Consider the following 17637-nt stretch of genomic DNA (forward strand, 5'->3'; position numbering starts at 1 on the left):
CACAGGGGCAAGAGAAGGCAGAGCTGCCTCTTCTCCTAATTATCCAGTGACTGTCAGGACAGGTTTTCCTGACCCACATGGGTCCAGGTCCAGGTCCAGGATATGGGGCCTCTGAGCACTGTGCCAGGCCTGGGGAGGTGGGGGGCGGGCAGGAGAGTTGGGGGCAGATTCTGTGCATGGTAGGGCAACAGGATGCCACCGTTCTATCACAGCCCTGCAGGAGCCTGCAGCCTCTTCCATACCGCACCCATCTCTGCCCCAACATCACCACCCAGCCTCCTAGACCTCACCTGGCTCATGGGACAAACCTTTCCATAAAGAAACAAAACAAAACAAAACAAAACAAAACTGGAACTGTCTCAGAGAGAGACTGAACTCCAGACCAACACTGTTAACAGCCCGAAGCTCCCTCCCCTTCCCCACACCAGCCTTCCAGGCCTACGAAGGCTGGAGGGAAGGTGAAAGGCGAAAGGTTCGTCCAAGGTGAAATGAACTCTAAAGGCCAAGAGGTATTTTTGATTACCTATTGGAGTTCACAGGAAAAGAGAGGAAGTGGATAGATAGATACCACGGTACCAGCCACTGAGGCTAACAAGGAAGGAGAACCAGGCCGCTGAGGCCGGGGGAGGGGCAACAGAACTCAGGGGAACAGGAGAGGGAGACAGAAAGAGAGGAAGGTGAAGACACCCCCTGGTCTTTTCCATTCTGTACGTGTACCTGTGCTGGACGGCCTGACACACTTTCTAATAACCAGAGAATTTTCTGACATTCCCTGATGGGGTCACAGGTGGCCCTTCCCCTGAGCTCTCCCTCTGCTCCCTCCCCTAAGATGGAGGGGGCCACCAATTCAGTGCTTTAGCTGAGACACAGAGAAATAAATGAGAGGGAGGGAGGGGGACCCTGGGGAGGAGGTCTCCATGGCAGACAGCGGCCCTGCGGTTTGTTGCTCATCTTCCAACCCAGGGGTCTCAGTCCCCAAACCCGCAGGGCCTTGCCTTAGGAAATTCATCCAGGTGACTGTGGGAAGAGATTAGGCGCCCGGGCCCACCCAATGCCTTTGACAAAGAAGTGGCATCTCCCAGGGCTCCATGGCCTCTACTATGATGTGGCTTTCATGTTTGGATGAAAAGCTCCCCTGGAGGGAGGAGCCAAGGAGGAACTGGGATCTGGGGAGCTAAGCTCTTCCTGATTTTATATGCCACCCATCACCTGCCTGCCAGTGGTAGCTGTCACGTTGGGCAAGTCCACACCGAGGCAAACAGGAACCACGTTTCTGTTACTATAGACCAGGGAGACTGTCAAGCTTGAGTTTCTTGAAGGGCCTGAGAAGCCAGCAACTACTGAAAGGTGCTCCAGTTTCTCTTAGGTCTAAAACATAAATAAAAAGACAAAAGTTGAAAAGGGGAAACAGACTCCTGAAAAAAAAGACTCAAAGACCCAAACGCTGGTTCAGATTTTTTTTCCACTGGATCAATAAGATTTTTTTGGACACAGTAGCAGCCCTGGGATGTTTAACTCAGGAAATTCTAATCTCCTGATTTTTTTCTTTCTTTTAATCTTTGTAAGAGGCCACCTCTGGCTTTGCTCTAAACGCATTTAGGACATCTTCTCGGTCTCTCATCAGATCCCCATGGCCAAGAGCACAGAATGCTATTTTCGTTTAGGAGGGATCACGTGTGCACTTCCCTGCTCTGTGTGTCTGCTGGTTCTCCACTCTAAACCAGCCCCTGGCAAGGCACCACGGGGCACAAGACCTGCATAGTAAAGTCCCCTGGTGCTTCCATATATGTGTCTACCCCTTCTGTAACCATCAACAAATCTGTTTGCCTCCCCTTTGACAGATGGAGCTGTGTGTGCAAAGGCACAAACCTGAACTCACGGCTTGAGCTTGGTGTGCAAGTCAGTGCCCAACAACCCCTGGGTCCTCACACTAACCTGAGATGAAGCCAAGCGTTCGTAGTGTCTGGCCTCAGATCTCCTCCAAAGATCCCCTGGCAGCAGGCAGGTGCATTTGGGACATGTTTTCAGATGACAGTGGATGAATTGTTTCGTCTTAAACACATTGTCCAGGTCCCTAGGAGCAGCCAGTCCCATGAAACCTCCTCGACAGTGGAGGAGAGATTACAGTACCGGCGCAGGGGCAGAGTTCCTGGAAGAAAACCAGGGCCAGGCCCCCTCCCAACTCAATCTCGAAGGCCTTCCCTCGTCCCTTCTGCTCAGTTCCCTTTGGGTCCTTTTATTATGGCCTCGGGTCACCTCTTCTGGCTCTAGACCTTTTCTGGGATTATTTTTCCAAAACTTGTCACCAACTCAGTGTCTGGTCCCCTTCCAGCCCGAGGCTACCTTTAGCTTCTTGACCTGTCTCTGTGCTTGGGACAGGGTGGGGGACCCCTCAGCCCCCAGGAGGTTTGATTCTCCCCTGTCACCCCATCCCTAGACGCCCTGGAATATGACCCCCACGCCCCCACTGGGAAGCAGACCCTTGGTCCCACTGCCCAGATACACTTTGCAGACAACCCCTCCCACTCTTGCCACATCCGTCTTTCCTTTTTTCCTTCTTCTTTCCTCAGATTAGAGGAGTACTTTTTTTTTTCTTTTTTACCCCAGAATGAATAAAATTATTCTGCCTCTTTGTTTCCGGAAGACATTTTTGACTGTATCCCCATACCTTTTCATCTTTAAAGGTGTTCATTATTTTATTGGTCATCCCCTCCAAGGATTCAGAATTTTGAGAAAATTAGAAATCCGGGGGAAACGCGAGGTTCTTTCTGCTTCCTTCTCTGTCGAATCTTCCTCTTGCTCGAATTGGGGCGGGGGCCGCGGTGCACAGCAGGCAAACTGAGGAGAGGAAAGAGGAAAACTTAAGAGAAAAATGTTCATCCTGCAGACTAATCATGCAGCTTCAGTCATAACAGGCAGTCAGTTTGGGACGATAAAGTTCTTTCTTCTAGGAGCTCCCTCTAAAGGTCTGGGAAGGAGGGGCGGGAGGGAGTTGGAGGGTGGGGGGCATGGCCCCTTCCTCTCCTTGACATACACACACGCCTGCTTTCTGGGATAAGTCACCCCTCAAGGTGGCTGGAAAATTGGGCCTGGATCCCAGATCCCACAGTGCTAAGTGATGGAGACACAGACAGCCCAGGGCCACTGTATAGACTGTCCGGGTGCGGGGTTCATGTGTGGGCCTGGGGCGGTCTGGAGTTGAGTTCCGTGACCTGGTTTGGCCACGGAGCTGTCTAACTCCCGTTCTCCTCACAGGGGGACCCTCAATTCTGTCCCTGTCCCCGGCCCCTCGCCCGGCCTCGTCTTTCCCTGAGGGAGGAGACAAACTCCGGTCAGCCCCACCCGGCCACCCACCGGGGCAGGCGGGGAGCAGAAAAGCCAAGCTCGGCTAAGGGCATTCCCCACCTCTCCTCAGAGGGAGCCACCCGCTTCGCCCCATTCTCCAAAGAGAGGCGGTCCAGCCCCAGGCGCTGGCACACGGACACACGAAGCGTTTCCAGCACTGGGCTCTAGCACAAACCCGCCGTCCTCGCCTGAGACGCGAGACGACGCCCTTCGCTCCCAGCAGCCCTTGCAGCAAGATGGCGGCGCGGCGCTGCAGGAAGAGGCGGCCTATGGCAGGCACGGCGCCCTCAAAGCCCAACCGAGGGTGTCTCAAAGATGGGTGCCCCGGGGCTGCGGCCTGAGTCACACACCAAGCAGGGCCAAGGTCACCCTGCCGGCCACGAAGAAACGGGATGTTCTCGGTGAGAAGGGCTGGTGGGGGCCGGTGGCTTCAAGCCGTGTGCGCGGTTCCGAAGAGACCTGGCTTCTCCGAGGGCAGTACAGAGCCCTGTGCCGAGAAGGAGGCCGAAAGGGGTCTGTACGCCCAGCCTGAGGGTCTGCGTTCTCACCTGGAAGGCCTTGCTGTGCTACGGGTCATCATGGAGAGTGGGGCCAGAGGCTGCAAGGTCGCCATGTCTGGGAGGACTCCGAGGACAGAGGCCTAAAGCCACCGTGAAGTCTGCAGATGGCCTGACGGTCCACTGTGGGGACCCTGTTCGCTCCCTGTGTTGACAGCACCGGGCACCCCGCGCCCCTCAGACAGGGTGTGCTGGGCATGGAGGGAAAGGTCACGCCGGCCTTAGGGCCGGCTGGTAAAACTGGCCCAAACAGCCCCTGCCCGGTCACAGGAGCACTGTGGACCCCAAAGGTGACTGGAAGCCACCACCACCCTCATCTTGGAACCAGAGGGGTGGGAAGGCAGAGAGCCGGCTGCCACACCCCAGCCGGGTACCCACAACAGCATAGGGTCTCCCTGGCTGCCGGACCTGAAAGAACACAAGTCAGAAAGAGAGAGAGAGATGATGATGATGATGGTGAAGGTTCAAACTAAGAAGTTTCATTTAGAACAAGGGGGAAAAAATGTTTGTGTGCAAGAAAGAAAGACACCTTTTATTTTCTCTAAAAATCAGTTCCATTTCAGTTTCAAGATCCATCCCACCAGGAATTTGGAAAATCTCTCCTTGGGTTGCTGGTCTGGGCTGGGATCCCGGGCCCCCCCACCCCGCACCTGCCCGTCACACCCCTGGCCCTTCCCGCGGGCTGCCCCAGGGTGACTGCTGAAGCCTGTCTCATCCCCTCTATGTGACTCCAAACTGTTCCGTCCCCAGCCTAAAAAAATGTCTTTTGACTCGGGGAAACCTCATTCCCAAGCCTGCGCTGAATGAAGTCCTCCCGTGGGTGTGACTTTTGAAACAAAGAAGCCCGGAATCCTGTGGCCATTGTATTGTGCTTGAGAAAAGGAGGCCAGAACCTGGGAGCCCCAGGAGATGAGACAGAGGGAGGGGGAGACAGGGGAGAAGGCAGAGAAGCTGCTTTATCTACTGTGTATTCCTCAGTCACACTTGCTTTCAGAAGGAGTTACAATTCCTGTTGCAATTGGTGGTGACCTGTAGAGCTTACCTTCTGTTCATCTTTTAGTTTGGCTTCAAGTTTGTGGTTTATTTCAGAAAATGTATTAAAGCAGTCCCAAGTGAAGATTCATTTGTTGTGTCCTCAGGAGAAATTGATTCATATGCTTTGGAGTCATTCCTGTTCTCCCATTCCCTAACCAGTCCTACTCAGCCTTTTTAAAGATGCCTCCTCTTACAGGAAGCCTGTTTTGACTTTCACCGTGTGACCAATCCTCACACTGTCTGAATTCCTAGCACTTCGGGGGTAATTTCTTGTACTTCTGAACAGAATCACACACAGTCCTATTATGGTTCTCCCTCCAACCAGATGGCAGGATTTTGCCACCCCACGGCACAGTGGGCACAGGGCAACCTGAGATCACTGAGGGCAGGGACCAAGGCTCCGCCACACCCTGCACCTCTCCCAGCACCTCACACAGAGGCGGGCTCCATAAATATTTATTAAATGGATGGATGGATGGATGGAACGGATTGGTGGATTGCACAGTCTTAACCAGATACTGTCACCATTGAAGAAGTGAAGTCGCTCAGTCGTGACCGACTCTTTGCAAGCCAACGGACTGTAGCCTACCAGGCTTCTCCGTCCATGGGATTTTCTAGGCAAGAGTGCTAGAGTGGGTTGCCATTTCCTTCCCCAGGGGATCTTCCCGACACAGGGATCGAACCCAGGTCTTCCCCATTGCAGGCAGATGGCTTTACCATATGAGCCACCATTAGCTATTCTTTTTCCACCCCCCTCAACAATTCAGTGAAAAAATTGTTTCAGATTTGCATTCATTCATGGAAAGAAACAGCCCATTACTTTTCTTCTTTCTATGGAATCAGGCAACCACAGAATGTTCTTTAAGGCATAGATTACTGTTCTAGATAAAATGTTGAAACTGAGAGTCATAGATTATGCTAGCATCATGTGTATTTCTGTTTCATACATTTGCAACACATGCTTTTGATTCCATAATGTTGGAATCCTCCAAGTTTCTTTATTTTAAAACAAATTTCTGTCTCACTAAGGCCTTGCACTTTTTCTTTGCCTCAGGTGTCTGCAGATGATTCCAAAGAGTTGTTGATACAGGCAGCTTGTAGATAACAATTACAATATTGAAACATTTCAAAGTTACATCTCCCACTGTCTGCTGCCGCTCACTGCCCTCCCAGCCTCCCTCCCTTGCTCACACCTGGGTGGTGAGTTAAAACAGTGGCCTGGTGCCCTTCTGGGTTGGTCCCTCCTCCTCAGGCTCCCTGGATAGCCCCTACCCTCACCTCTGACTCGTCATGGGCCTCATGGGTGACCTCCAGGGTGGGGATTGCCTCGCCCTGTGCCCAATCTTCTCCAGGCCCAGCAGGATGCAGGCTTCGGGGCGTGCCTTCCTCGGCTGTGTGGGTGGGCTGGCTGATCATCCTCCACAACATTGAGAGAGTCGATTCCTAGGCAGCTTGATAAGTCTAGGAGTCCCCAAGGAGAGAGGGGTCTGGAATTCTCAAGGAGGAAGAAAGGACAAACTTTTTTCCCTCTACATTCTTTAGGATTATATAACAATAATGTATCCTGCTTAAGGACAGTCTCTGGAGAAAAACCTTCTGGCTAATCCTCTTAAGGTGTAAATTATAGGAGTAGGTCTAGTGAGGTCTTTACAACCTCCAGACATTCTTTTGATTCACTGTAATAACTAATTTGAGAGTATATAATTCCATTGCTAACACTAGCAAGGGGACACTCTTTCTGCCCCTTTCTGATGTCTATGTCAGGAGCTTTCTCTATCCCTTTTATACTTTATTAAACTCTATTGCACAAAAAAAAAAAAAAGTTACTGCTTTCCAACTGAGGGGAAAAAAAGTCTTTTATCCTGAATGATTCCAAGTGATGAATCCTTAAACGACCTTTAAGATGCATTTAATAAATATAACTCTTTCAAATAGGTTGTGCAAGACATTTTTTAAAAATTATTATTTTTTTTAGTTTTAAAGTCTTGTAATATATTTTTAAATGTATTCCTTAGAACAAGTCATCCATAAAGATGCAATGGATGTGTGCTGACCTATGTGCTGTCTCAAATTCACACCGCCACTTGTGCACTAGCATTTTAACTGAATAGTTTTGCATTGAGGTGTGTGCACCACTCTGGTTCATGCCCTTGATGTAAATTCATAGAAGTGATGAGGCAGAAGTTGCCACCACGATCAGTACTGTCTCTAGACATCTTCCGTTTGCCTGGCCCATCGCCCTTTGCCCTGGCTCCCCTCACACACTGCATCCTTGCAAGCGCCCCTCCAGCTCACCCCAGATTTGGGCTCTCTTGCTCTGCCCCCCACTCCCTGCAGAGGCCCTTACTCAACTCCACGTTCTTGGATTTGATATTTACTCAACAAACATCTTTAGATCTTTTACCATGCTCCAGGCTCTGTGACAGGCCCATGAAAACAAGTAGGTAAGGAGATCGTCGAGGGGCTCCCGGTATGGGGAAGAGAGACACTTACTCAAGCGGAGAGACTGCTGCTACCGGGGGCTCCACGGACAGCCGTGTCGTCCAGCCCCGGAGAGGCAAGGAGCTTTCTGTTTAATAGAGAACTGATCCCCGCAGCACAGTAGCAAAGAAATTGAGCACCCATGAGACTTCTGGGATTTGCAGGGCTAACGGGAAGGAATTTGAGGAGCTGGGCAGCAGCAAGGCCAGCCCACAGGAATATTGTGCAGCTGTTGCCATGATCCATTCCTACGAGGCCAGGCAGAAAGCCCATTTCAATAGAAAATATCATAGCTACTTTGGGGTTCTCTAAGAAATGCAAGCTCATTTGGTAGCATTTTGGAAACTTCTTAGTCTTCAATGGTTTTTTGTTACCCTGCCTCTGTTCTCTAAGTCACTGCGTGCATGCATGCGTGCTAAGTCAATTCAGCTGTGTCTGTCTCTTTGCGACCCTATGAACTGTAGCCTGCCAGGCTCCTCTGTCTGTGGAATTCTCCAGACAAGAACACCAGAGTGGATTGCCATGCCCTCCTCCAGGGGATCTTTCCCCATCCAGGGACTGAATGTCTCTCATGTCTCCTCCATTGGCAGGCAGGTTCTTTACCACTAGCTCCACCTGGGAAGCCCCTCTCTAAGTGACTGATGCTACTCAATTCTAAGTGCTATGCCCTCGTGAGAGAATGTGGGCAAATGATGTCTTAGTATTATTCTGGGAAATAGTTATAACCCTGTGGATACCATGAGAGAATCTCAGGGATGTAAGAAGTTCATTGGAGAATACTTTGAGAACTGTGGGCCTTGAGAACAGTCTTACAGTGAATTCTGAGAATGTACCTGGATCAATAGGGAAGGTATTCTATGACTGATGACAGTATCTGCCTTGGGCATGGGTGTAAGGACTGTGGTCCACTTGTCATATGTTTGATATTCCCACAAAATATAATATTTCCTAAGGTCATATACATTCAAACTATCGGTAGTATTAAGAATGGTTTTAAAATAAATATCCCATTATCTGTACCTCTAAATGAGAGCTTTCCATCAGAGTTGTCATCTTTAGAGTCTAGTTAATTTAACTATCACTGTGATCAAAATTTTGGAGCTTTTCGTAAACACCAAACACAGATCAAATTCTTTATTATTCGTACAAGGCAAACTTGATTTTGACCAAGAGGATATTCAGGAATTGGTTTGTCTTGGGTTCCAAATGACTTTGAATTCACAAAAAATTAAATCTCCCTTGAAGGATACAAATGTGCTGTCAAGAAGGGCACTAAAATCATTCCACCAGTAATGTATCTCTATTGTATATCAGGTACAGTGCTCAGTCCTGAGAATAGAAATGAGAGGCTGAGTTCCTGCACCGAGGAGCTTATCTCCTGCATCAGACAGACAAGGAAACCAGCCGCTAAACCCGGCACAGCAGGTGCTCTAGTTGAGGGAAGGCCCCTGTGTGGATGACAGCTCCCGCACAGTCCGGGAAGGGGACAAGTGAGGGAAGGTTCCCCACGGGCCGCTCTTCAGCTCAATACTGAAAGACATGAGGAGGCCAGGTGGTTGTGGGATGGGGGAGGTGGCTCCTAAGAGGGTGAGGCCTCCCAAAAGGGACAGCACATGCAAAGACCTGGAGATAGCAGAAGAAAGCGTGGACCACCAGGGGAACTGGCGCGAAATCCAAAGTGGTGGCGGCCAAGGTTGGGGTGTGATGAGGCAGAAATCCACACGGGGCCTGACCAAGACTAGGGCTTTGGGGTTTTTTATCCCGAAGGCCAAGGAGATCCACGGGCCAATTTGCATTTTGGAAAAGTCGCTTTGAATTCCTGCCATGTGCCATGCACTCTGCCCCTATGCACGCAAGTGAAACCAATAAAAAGAGGAACGAGATCTGTCCCTGGCCAGCCCATGACCAGTAGTTGCATTGGGTTAGCTTGGGCGCATTCTTGGCTTCGGCTGAGAATGGAAGTCACTTGGCTTTGCTCAGTCCTGCAGCCAGAAACTCACCCTTGACCTCACAGCAGGCCTCTCTCACAAACAGAGTGGGCCAGACGGTGCAGATAAGTCAGAAAGCACCACGTCACCTTTACTAGTCAAGTGCTCGAAGCACACGCCCCAGGCAGTCGCGTGATCTGGTGAAAGAGACTCAGGCTTGGAGCTGACTCACTTGGGTTGGAAGTTTCTCATTATCTCTGAGCTGCAAAGTCTTCATCGACAAAATGAAGAAACCCAACTTTAGAAGACCCAATGGCATGTTTGCAAACTGCCTAGCAGAGTACATGGTACATAACCAGGTACCTTCCCTCATAGCTCAGTCAGTAAACAGTCTGCCTGCAATGCAGGAGACCCGGGTTCGATTTCTGGGTCGGGAAGATCCCCTGGAGAAGGAACTGGCAACCCATTCCAGTATTCTTGCCTGCAGAATCCCATGGACGAGGAGCCTGGTGGGCTATGGTCTGTGGGGTCACAAGAGTAGGACGCAACTTAGCAACTAAACTACTGCTACTACTAAGCTGGTGCTCAAAAGTGGTGGGCATTTTAGCTCTACCCATTTTGACAAGCCCATGGTTAGTGGACACAAAGTAAGTGCAAAACCAAATACAGCATGAAATCTGGATACCAAGCAGTTGTCCATTTCATATGGGCAGACATGGCACAATGCCCAAACTCAGTGTTTCACCTAGAAATGGTGACATGCTGTCCAATCCCCAGCAACATGCAATCAGGATCAGATATTTGGAAGCAAATATGCAATACATATTTGCTTGACCCATACTGGGTCAAGTTTCCTCCTCTTGGCTTGCTGTGGGCTCCCCCACCTGCGAGACAGTTAAGTTTGCATTAGCTCTTCCCTGATGAATGCCAGCCTGGCCAGAAACCTATCCCCAGATGACCTGTGGTCTGGAGCGTACCTCCCAACCCAGCTTCAATGAACCACGTTTGGCCCCACAAATAAAACAGGAGAGACATTGTATTAGATCTTCCAGAAGGTCTTTGTTGCAATTTTCTCCATCGTTGGAAAAAACAAAAACAAAAAAACTTACATCACCAAATAAAGACAGCGGCAGCACAGCTTATTGAAATGTTACAAGCAAAGTTGCTTTTGTACTTTTCCTAGTAAGAACATGACGAAATTCCCTCCTCCCCCAACCCTGCTTTATTTTCTGTAAAATGCCTTTTTCTTTTTTAAAGCACCATGAAATCCTACAGAGAGAGAAACAGGTGAAACACCTCCACACAGGGGTTTATCGTTACCTCGGGGTCCCCTGCCTATGACGCTGGGATGGGTGAGAAGCCGGAGGCTGGCATGTCGGTGGGTTTTTGCACAACACTTCTGGGCACGGCTGCGTGTTTCACTTCAAGCTCGGCGCCCCGATGGCAGAGGGAACGCTTCGCCGTTGTCCCGGACAACATGGGACTGCCGTGCAGACAGAGTGGAAGCGCTCGCAAGGAGTTTTGTGGCTGTTTGTTGTTGTTTTTGTTTTTTGTTTGTTTTTTTTTTTGTAATGCATACGGAACTACTTTAAGAACCGAGAAGAGAAAGATTCCAGATCTCCTAGGCAGCTGTGGGAAAAAAAAAAAAAAAAAGACCCGCTTTCGGTAAAATCAGAGACACCCCTGATTTCTCCCCCTCGCCACGGCACCGATGTCACGTGGCTCGGGACCGCCGTGGGGTGCTGGAGTTCCCATGGACTTCCGGTGGGCGGGTGGTGGAGTAAGCACGAAGTAGTGGGTTCCTCGCGCAAGGACGGAGGACGGGACTTTATTTACGCCCTGGAGTTAGCATGCTACTGCAGAGTTTCCATACGCAGCATTCACAGCATCCAGAAAGCCAAATTTTAAAAATCACCTTTGTTTCCGGGAGTTGCCGTTTTTAAGGCCATTTACTAGCTACCTCTTGCACTCACTGCTGCCGAGAGCTCCCTCCGCTCCTGCGGTCACTGCTTTTGCACACAATTCGCATGGGAACCGCGAGGAGGGGTCAGCCCCGTCCCCTTAAAACCTAAGGGGGATGTAGGAAGCACAGACATGAGATGCAGTGCTGGCGTTTTTAACCCTTTTTTTTTAAGAGAGTCTCTGCATGTTTGTTTGCTTTCCTATGGGTTAGAGACTGTAGAACACATCGAAATGGTCTACATTCTTACCCAAAACAGTGGGTAAACACCTGCCCCACCAAATTCCGGCCACATTCTCACTAACCCCCGAAACTAAGCTCACAAATAGACAAGCAGCATCAACTCAGCCAGGAAGCATCATCTCAGAGGGAGGGAAGCAAGGGGTGGTTTGCTAATATCTAGTCCAACTAGGACTTTCAACGTGGAACAATCCCCACAGAACCCAAAGCAGCCATTGCTTCTATGTGTGCTCTGTGTGTCTGTCTGTCTGTGTGTCTGTAGGGATCTGAGTAAGAAATAACCTGTTTATAGTGTAAGAATTCATAAAGTAATCAAATGAAACCTTTAGTGCAATTGACTGCAGATAGTAATAGCTTAAAATTCTTTAGTCTTAACACCATGCAAAAAAATGCCCATATGTGATGAGCCACCCCCCCACCCCCACCCCACGCAGGTGACAGTGTGAGGTAAGGTGACAGTGAGCCGACACACAGGGTGACCCTCATTTGGACACCAGGCTCCCAAATATATCTGGTCTCTCCATCCATCACCCAGGAAACAAATCCCAAGGGGCAAGAGACTAAGCTCTCATCTTGCCTAAAAAAAGCGGGGCCCATCCATCAGTATTTACAAATCCAGCTAGTGAAGTTCTGAGAGTACTTAATTAACTCGTAGACTGCTGAGCATTTGGTCAGAGCACTGCCGAACTAAAAGGGACCTTCAAGATTGACACTCTAGGTTCCACTCCCTCGATGTGCTGATGAGGTAACAGAAATGTAGGCACAGGGTCTGAAGGGCCCAAGATCACAGGCCGGGTCAGGGGAGCACAGGCAGTCCCACCACCTCAGCTGCAGGTCAGGAACAGCCCTATCTACACACACATAAGGGCCTTGCCCCAAAGCAAAGTCCTAGGGTCGCCACTGGGTTCCAACTGGGCATTGAGCTGAAGTCTCTCCAAGTTGTCCCTTGGTTCTCACCAGTAAAAACTTCCAGATCCGCTGTGGGGGAAACATTCAACACCCAGTTACCAGAAAAATCAACAGACAATGCCCATCAAAGCCACTGTCCCTGTGGTCTATCCATGTGCAAGATCAAAACGTTTTCTCCAGGTTTAGGGCGGGGTGGCCCACCGAAGTACAGGTGGGCAGGGCAGGGCTGTTCTGATGTGTGTGTAGAATTTGTAGCAAGTTGGCCTTATCCACGCGAATTCCCGTGTTACTGGACCCCATTTTAAAAAGGTAGCTTTCAAACAACTCCAAAACAACTGGCCTCCTCCTCCCAAATCTCAGCTTGTACACAGGAAGTGGAGCCCAACCCTGGATGCCATCCCAAACCTCGCCTCTCGAGAGCAGGTTGCATGCACGTGTACATGCTAAGTCAATTCAGTCACCTCTTGACTCTTTGTGACCCTATGGACTGTAGCCCATGGAATTCTCCAGGCAAGAATCCTGGAGTGGGTTGCCATGCCCTCCTCCAGGGGATCTTCCCAACCCAGGGACGGAATCTGCATCTCTTGTTTCTCCTGCATTGGCAGGTGGGTTCTTTACTACTAGCGCCACCTGGGAAGCCTGGAGAGTAGACTGTAGCTTGTCAGACAGTGTGCCCACACCTCTGAAGGGTCAGTCTCCACTAAGAGAGGGCTCTTCTTTGATTGTACTCATCAGGGCCTCAGTCCCATCTGTGCTCGGGGGACTCCCGGGCGAGGGCTGTTCTCGCTCCCCCTGTGTGACTGGGACCTGACGTGTCTGGCCAAGGGCCTGGGCTTCCCAGGGGGCTCAGTGGTAAAGAATCAGCGCAACTGAGTGTCTATACACACATGTACCAACATCTGGTGTAGGGCAGAGTGTGGTTCCATTTGGGAGAGTGTGCAGCATAGAGCTTTGAACTGTTTCATTCCAGCTATATGCCGAGTTCCTGCAAGACAAGCAAGTAAAGTGCAAAAGGGTGCTTTCAGAGGGCATTTTTAACGATACAGAAAGGGTGCCACGAGGCGAATCCCCAAAACCAAAACCAAAATGATGTACAATGATCATCCGTAGGACAACGTTAGGCCGTGTCCACACAGAGACCTCATCCCATCTTGGCAGTAACGAGCTTCTCCCTACCTCTGAACGCTATGTCCAGGGAACTAGACAGGCACACATGCATGCGCGCACACGCACACACAGACACACACTCACAAAGCACACAGCATGGACACTGCAGCAAAGTCAAAAGCAGACTTTGGTCAAATAGACTTTGACCACCAGCTCTGCCACCTTCTTGCCGTGTGCTCTTAAGTAAGTTACTCACTTGGCTTCCCTGAGCCTCTGTGTCATCTCCAATGGGTGTGCAAACACTTCCCTCAGAGCATTGCTGGGGCAGTTCAGTGAGCTCATGCCCCTAAAGTGCCTCATCTAGTGTCTGGCCCATGGGACGCACTGGATAAATGACAGGGAAGCCTCTTGGCCAGCTCTGCCTGTAGAGTCTAGAATTTTAACCCACTATTAAAAAGAAGGTACCAAGTAACAGAGGGTAGAAACCCAAATGAGTAAGATCCCTGGACAGTTTAATCAGGAAGCTTTCAACATGTCAACATAAGAAAATCCCAGTTCCCCGCGCTGTGCTGTGCTTTAGTCGGACTCTCTGCAACCCCAGGACTGTAGCTCACCAGACTCCTCTGTCCATGGGATTCTCTGGGCAAGAATACTGGAGTGGGTTGCCAGGCCCTCCTCCAGGGGATCTTCCCAACCCAGGGATTGAACCCAAGTCTCCCACAGTGCAAGCAGATTCTTTCTGTCCCAGCCACCAGGGAAGCCCAGTTACCTACCAATTCCTTAGCACACATCTTGTCACGCTGGAATGACTCCCGCAGTGAGAACCAAGGCCCACCCCCGCATATACATCGCTGCCCAAGCGTCTGTTTATTACTCTATGGACACAGGGCATCACCAGTGAGCCACAGCCCTGCGGCAGCATTAACCCAAACACACCTCGGACAGGGCAGGGTGGGGGGCGGCGCTAATCAGACCTGATTCTTATTTGGCTCCTTTCCCAAAAGCAATGCCACTGCTCTAATCAGAGCCACAGCTGGGGGTGGGGAGGGGCACACGGGGGCTTCATGTGCCCTAGACAGAGGAGAGCTGTGCATTTGGGGGAAATAGCAGCAAGAGGTCTGCCGTGGCAGAAGCAGTCAAGGATGTGGTGCTATCATTTTTCCCTGGAAGTCAGAAAAGCATTTGATGGTTTCTGGAAGTCTCTGTTGGTCCTGTGACCTTTTGACAAATCCACCCTGCGTGTTAGCTATGTGACATCCCCAAACAGTGGTACTGAGAGTCCAGGAGGCCCATAAGCAGCAACTTCCAGGTGTTGCCAGGGCCAAACACTGAAATGTGTGACACAAATAGCTAGGTTTGAACCAGGATAACAGCCAGCCAACTCTGAAAAAGGCTGAGGCACATGTGGGGTGTTTGGTGTAGTACATACTTTTCCCTTGCTGCTAAAAATCCATTCAGAGTCTTCCTCCCCAAATCTATGACCCATCAGATCCCCACTTTCCTTTGCCGGGTGTTCTAACCTCATGAAAAAAAATCATAATTATCACCACATGTTGGTTACTGTTTGCCTAGAAACAATCAATCACAGTAGCATTGTAATTTTAGTGGCTAGCATGTACAAGTGAAGAAATGAGCAAGGAAAAAGAGCGATGCTTTCAGAAAAAAGGAACACCCAAACATAAAAGCAAAGTCTTTTAAATACTTCTTTTAAGTATTATTTTAAAAAAATGGCAGTAATGGCACTTAAGCTGCAAGCAATGAAAACAATTCAATTGTCTCGTACAAGGGTTGGTTTGAGGGATTCCTTTTCCTTTTGTTTGCAAATAGCAGGATAGGACCTGGTGTCACTGTCTACCCTAAGACACCCAAAGGGACGAGAAGCCCTGAGAAGGAACGATGCCATGGTCCTCCTTGGTATGTCTCAGACATGCAGGATGTCTATGTTCACAAACATTCAGGATCAGCGAGACAGGACAATAAGCCACTGGCATCATGCAAGGCAATAGTTTTGGTATTTTTCCCCCTTTTATCAAAACCAATTGTAACAGAAGTTCCACTAGAAAAGTGAACATGAACATTTCAAAACCAGTTTATTGTCACCATTGCACCCTTTCGGTGCCTGTTTAGTGCACCGTGCACTGAGGAAAAGGCATGGTTTTTGCCCGTCACCACGCAGCGGCTGAGGTTGAGTGTTCACCAATGCTTGCGAGTCCGATTGGACTACCTGTGAGAAAGACAAAATTCAGCAGGCTTCTGCCATTGGTTAAAGTGATATCCACAGTGTGATGTGACTGTTTTTTGTTTTTTCTCTTATAATGAGGAAAGCAATTGCACCTTTTGATACGTGTGCTCTCATCTGCTTCCAACAAATTCTAGGTGCTCTCGGGTCCCAGGGACATTCATCTGGAGCTTAGAAAAGACTAGGGATGCACTGAACGGTTTTGTCTCAAAATCGGAGCTCAGAGCAACATTCCAACATGTCCACTCCGACCCCAAGTGACAAGGACCAGTCCACCTCCCAGTCCAGTCCCGACAGTGGGTTCAGGAAACGACTTCCTTTAAAAGACACACCTGTTGCTTTCAGACGGCTGGTCTACGGAATAGCTGCCCTTGCGCGCCCTCCGGAGCGCAGCGGCGCTGCCCGGGGCCACCGCATCCATCGCCAGCACGTGCCCTGGACCTCAGTGGCCGTGACCTCCCGCGCCCGCGAAGGCGCCCTGGGTGTCCTGCGGCTATGATCAAAAGCCAAGTCCTTGTTCTTTTGATTCCCTTTTGGCAGAGCGAGCTTTCTCGGTCGTTTATGGCACAGTGAAATATCTTCTTCGATGCTATGTAATTTCGATCTAACGAGAAGTCTTGTTTTAAGGCACGTGTCTCAGGGTGAATATATTTAAAAACAAAAGACAAGGCTGGGTCACGTCCAGTGCGTCCTTCGCGCTTAGTTTCTGGCTTCCAGCAGCGCGCTGCTGTCGCGCTCCGCGTCTTTGGCGTCGGCGGGGCCCACGCCGTCCCCCGCGCCGGCCGGCAGCTGGGCGCAGTCGGTGAGCACGGCGGTGCTGGAGTGGTCCGAGTTGCACCCCTTCTCCGTGTCGTCCTCCTTCTTCTCCTCGTCCAGGGAGTAGTGGCGGAGGGTCCTGTAGATCCTGTGCACGTCCTCGGGCAGGGCCTTCCGAAGGTCCCGGTTCTTCCTCTTGGTGAGCCTGGAGGCAGAGCCCAGCTTGTTTACGATGTTGTCCTCGGAGGCGCCCTGCCCGCGCTTCTGCAGCGGCTCCGACGCCTGCAGCCGCAGGTTGTTGGGCCGGTGGTCGATGCTCTCCTGGGACGAGGCCTTGCAGCGGCCTGCGTCGAGCGCGGCGAACACGGAGCGCTTTTCGGGCGAGAGCATGTCGAGCGAGTGCGCCCGCTGGTCCAGGCCCAGGCGCCGACGCTCCATGCTGCGGATGGTGGCGGCGCGCTGCAGCTTGTCGTGGATCTCCACGCTCAGCCGCCGCCGCGTCTCCCGGAACTCGGCCGTCACGTTGGCCTTCCATTCAGCCGCGTGCGCTTTGATCTCGCCCACCTGGCGGAGAGACGGGCAACCACCGGGAGCTGAGACACAGCCCGCGCCCCCACCCTCGCATCGCCCCCACCCTCGCATCGCCCCCAACCCTCACGCCCAGGCACCCGCCTCCACCCGCCTTCCCATCGCCCGCGTCCCCCAGGCCGCCCCCCCACCGCCACCCCCGCGCCCAGCACCCGCCTCCGCCCGCTCCCAACCCCCACGGCCCCACCACCACCACCCCCCGCCCCCGCCCCCGCAGCCCTCGGGGGTCCCCGTGGGAAGGAGGCCCGGAGGCGGAGGCCGCGCGTTCGCCCCGCCAGGGCGAGGAGAGGCTACTTCCACCCTCGCCCTTCCCGCTGCCCGGACGCGCGTCTCGGGAGGAAAGGCTCGGGACTAAGGTAGCTCCGGGAGGCGCATATGCTGGGCAAGCCCACGGCAGCCGCCGGAGACCTGGATTGGGGAAGGAAAGGGAGGCGGATGGGCCTCGTTTCCTGCCTGACTCGGGAGCAGTCGTGTCTAGGTCAGACGGGCACA

General features: G+C 51.3%; 1 protein-coding gene across 4 annotated transcripts in view; it reads right to left on the reverse strand.

The window, feature by feature from the left end:
- Nucleotides 1–10587: 10587 nt before the first annotated feature.
- The window catches only part of KCNK10 (potassium two pore domain channel subfamily K member 10), a 153684-nt gene continuing 146634 nt past the window's right edge, over nucleotides 10588–17637 (reverse strand). For all 4 annotated transcript variants that reach the window (XM_070469741.1, XM_070469742.1, XM_070469743.1 and 1 more), the window contains one exon: nucleotides 10588–17121. In XM_070469741.1, the coding sequence (XP_070325842.1) occupies nucleotides 16501–17121 (621 nt within the window). In that variant the 3' untranslated portion in view covers nucleotides 10588–16500. The remainder of the gene's footprint in view (nucleotides 17122–17637) is intronic.

Source organism: Odocoileus virginianus, chromosome 6, assembly GCF_023699985.2.
Source record: "Odocoileus virginianus isolate 20LAN1187 ecotype Illinois chromosome 6, Ovbor_1.2, whole genome shotgun sequence".
Lineage (NCBI taxonomy): Eukaryota > Metazoa > Chordata > Mammalia > Artiodactyla > Cervidae > Odocoileus > Odocoileus virginianus.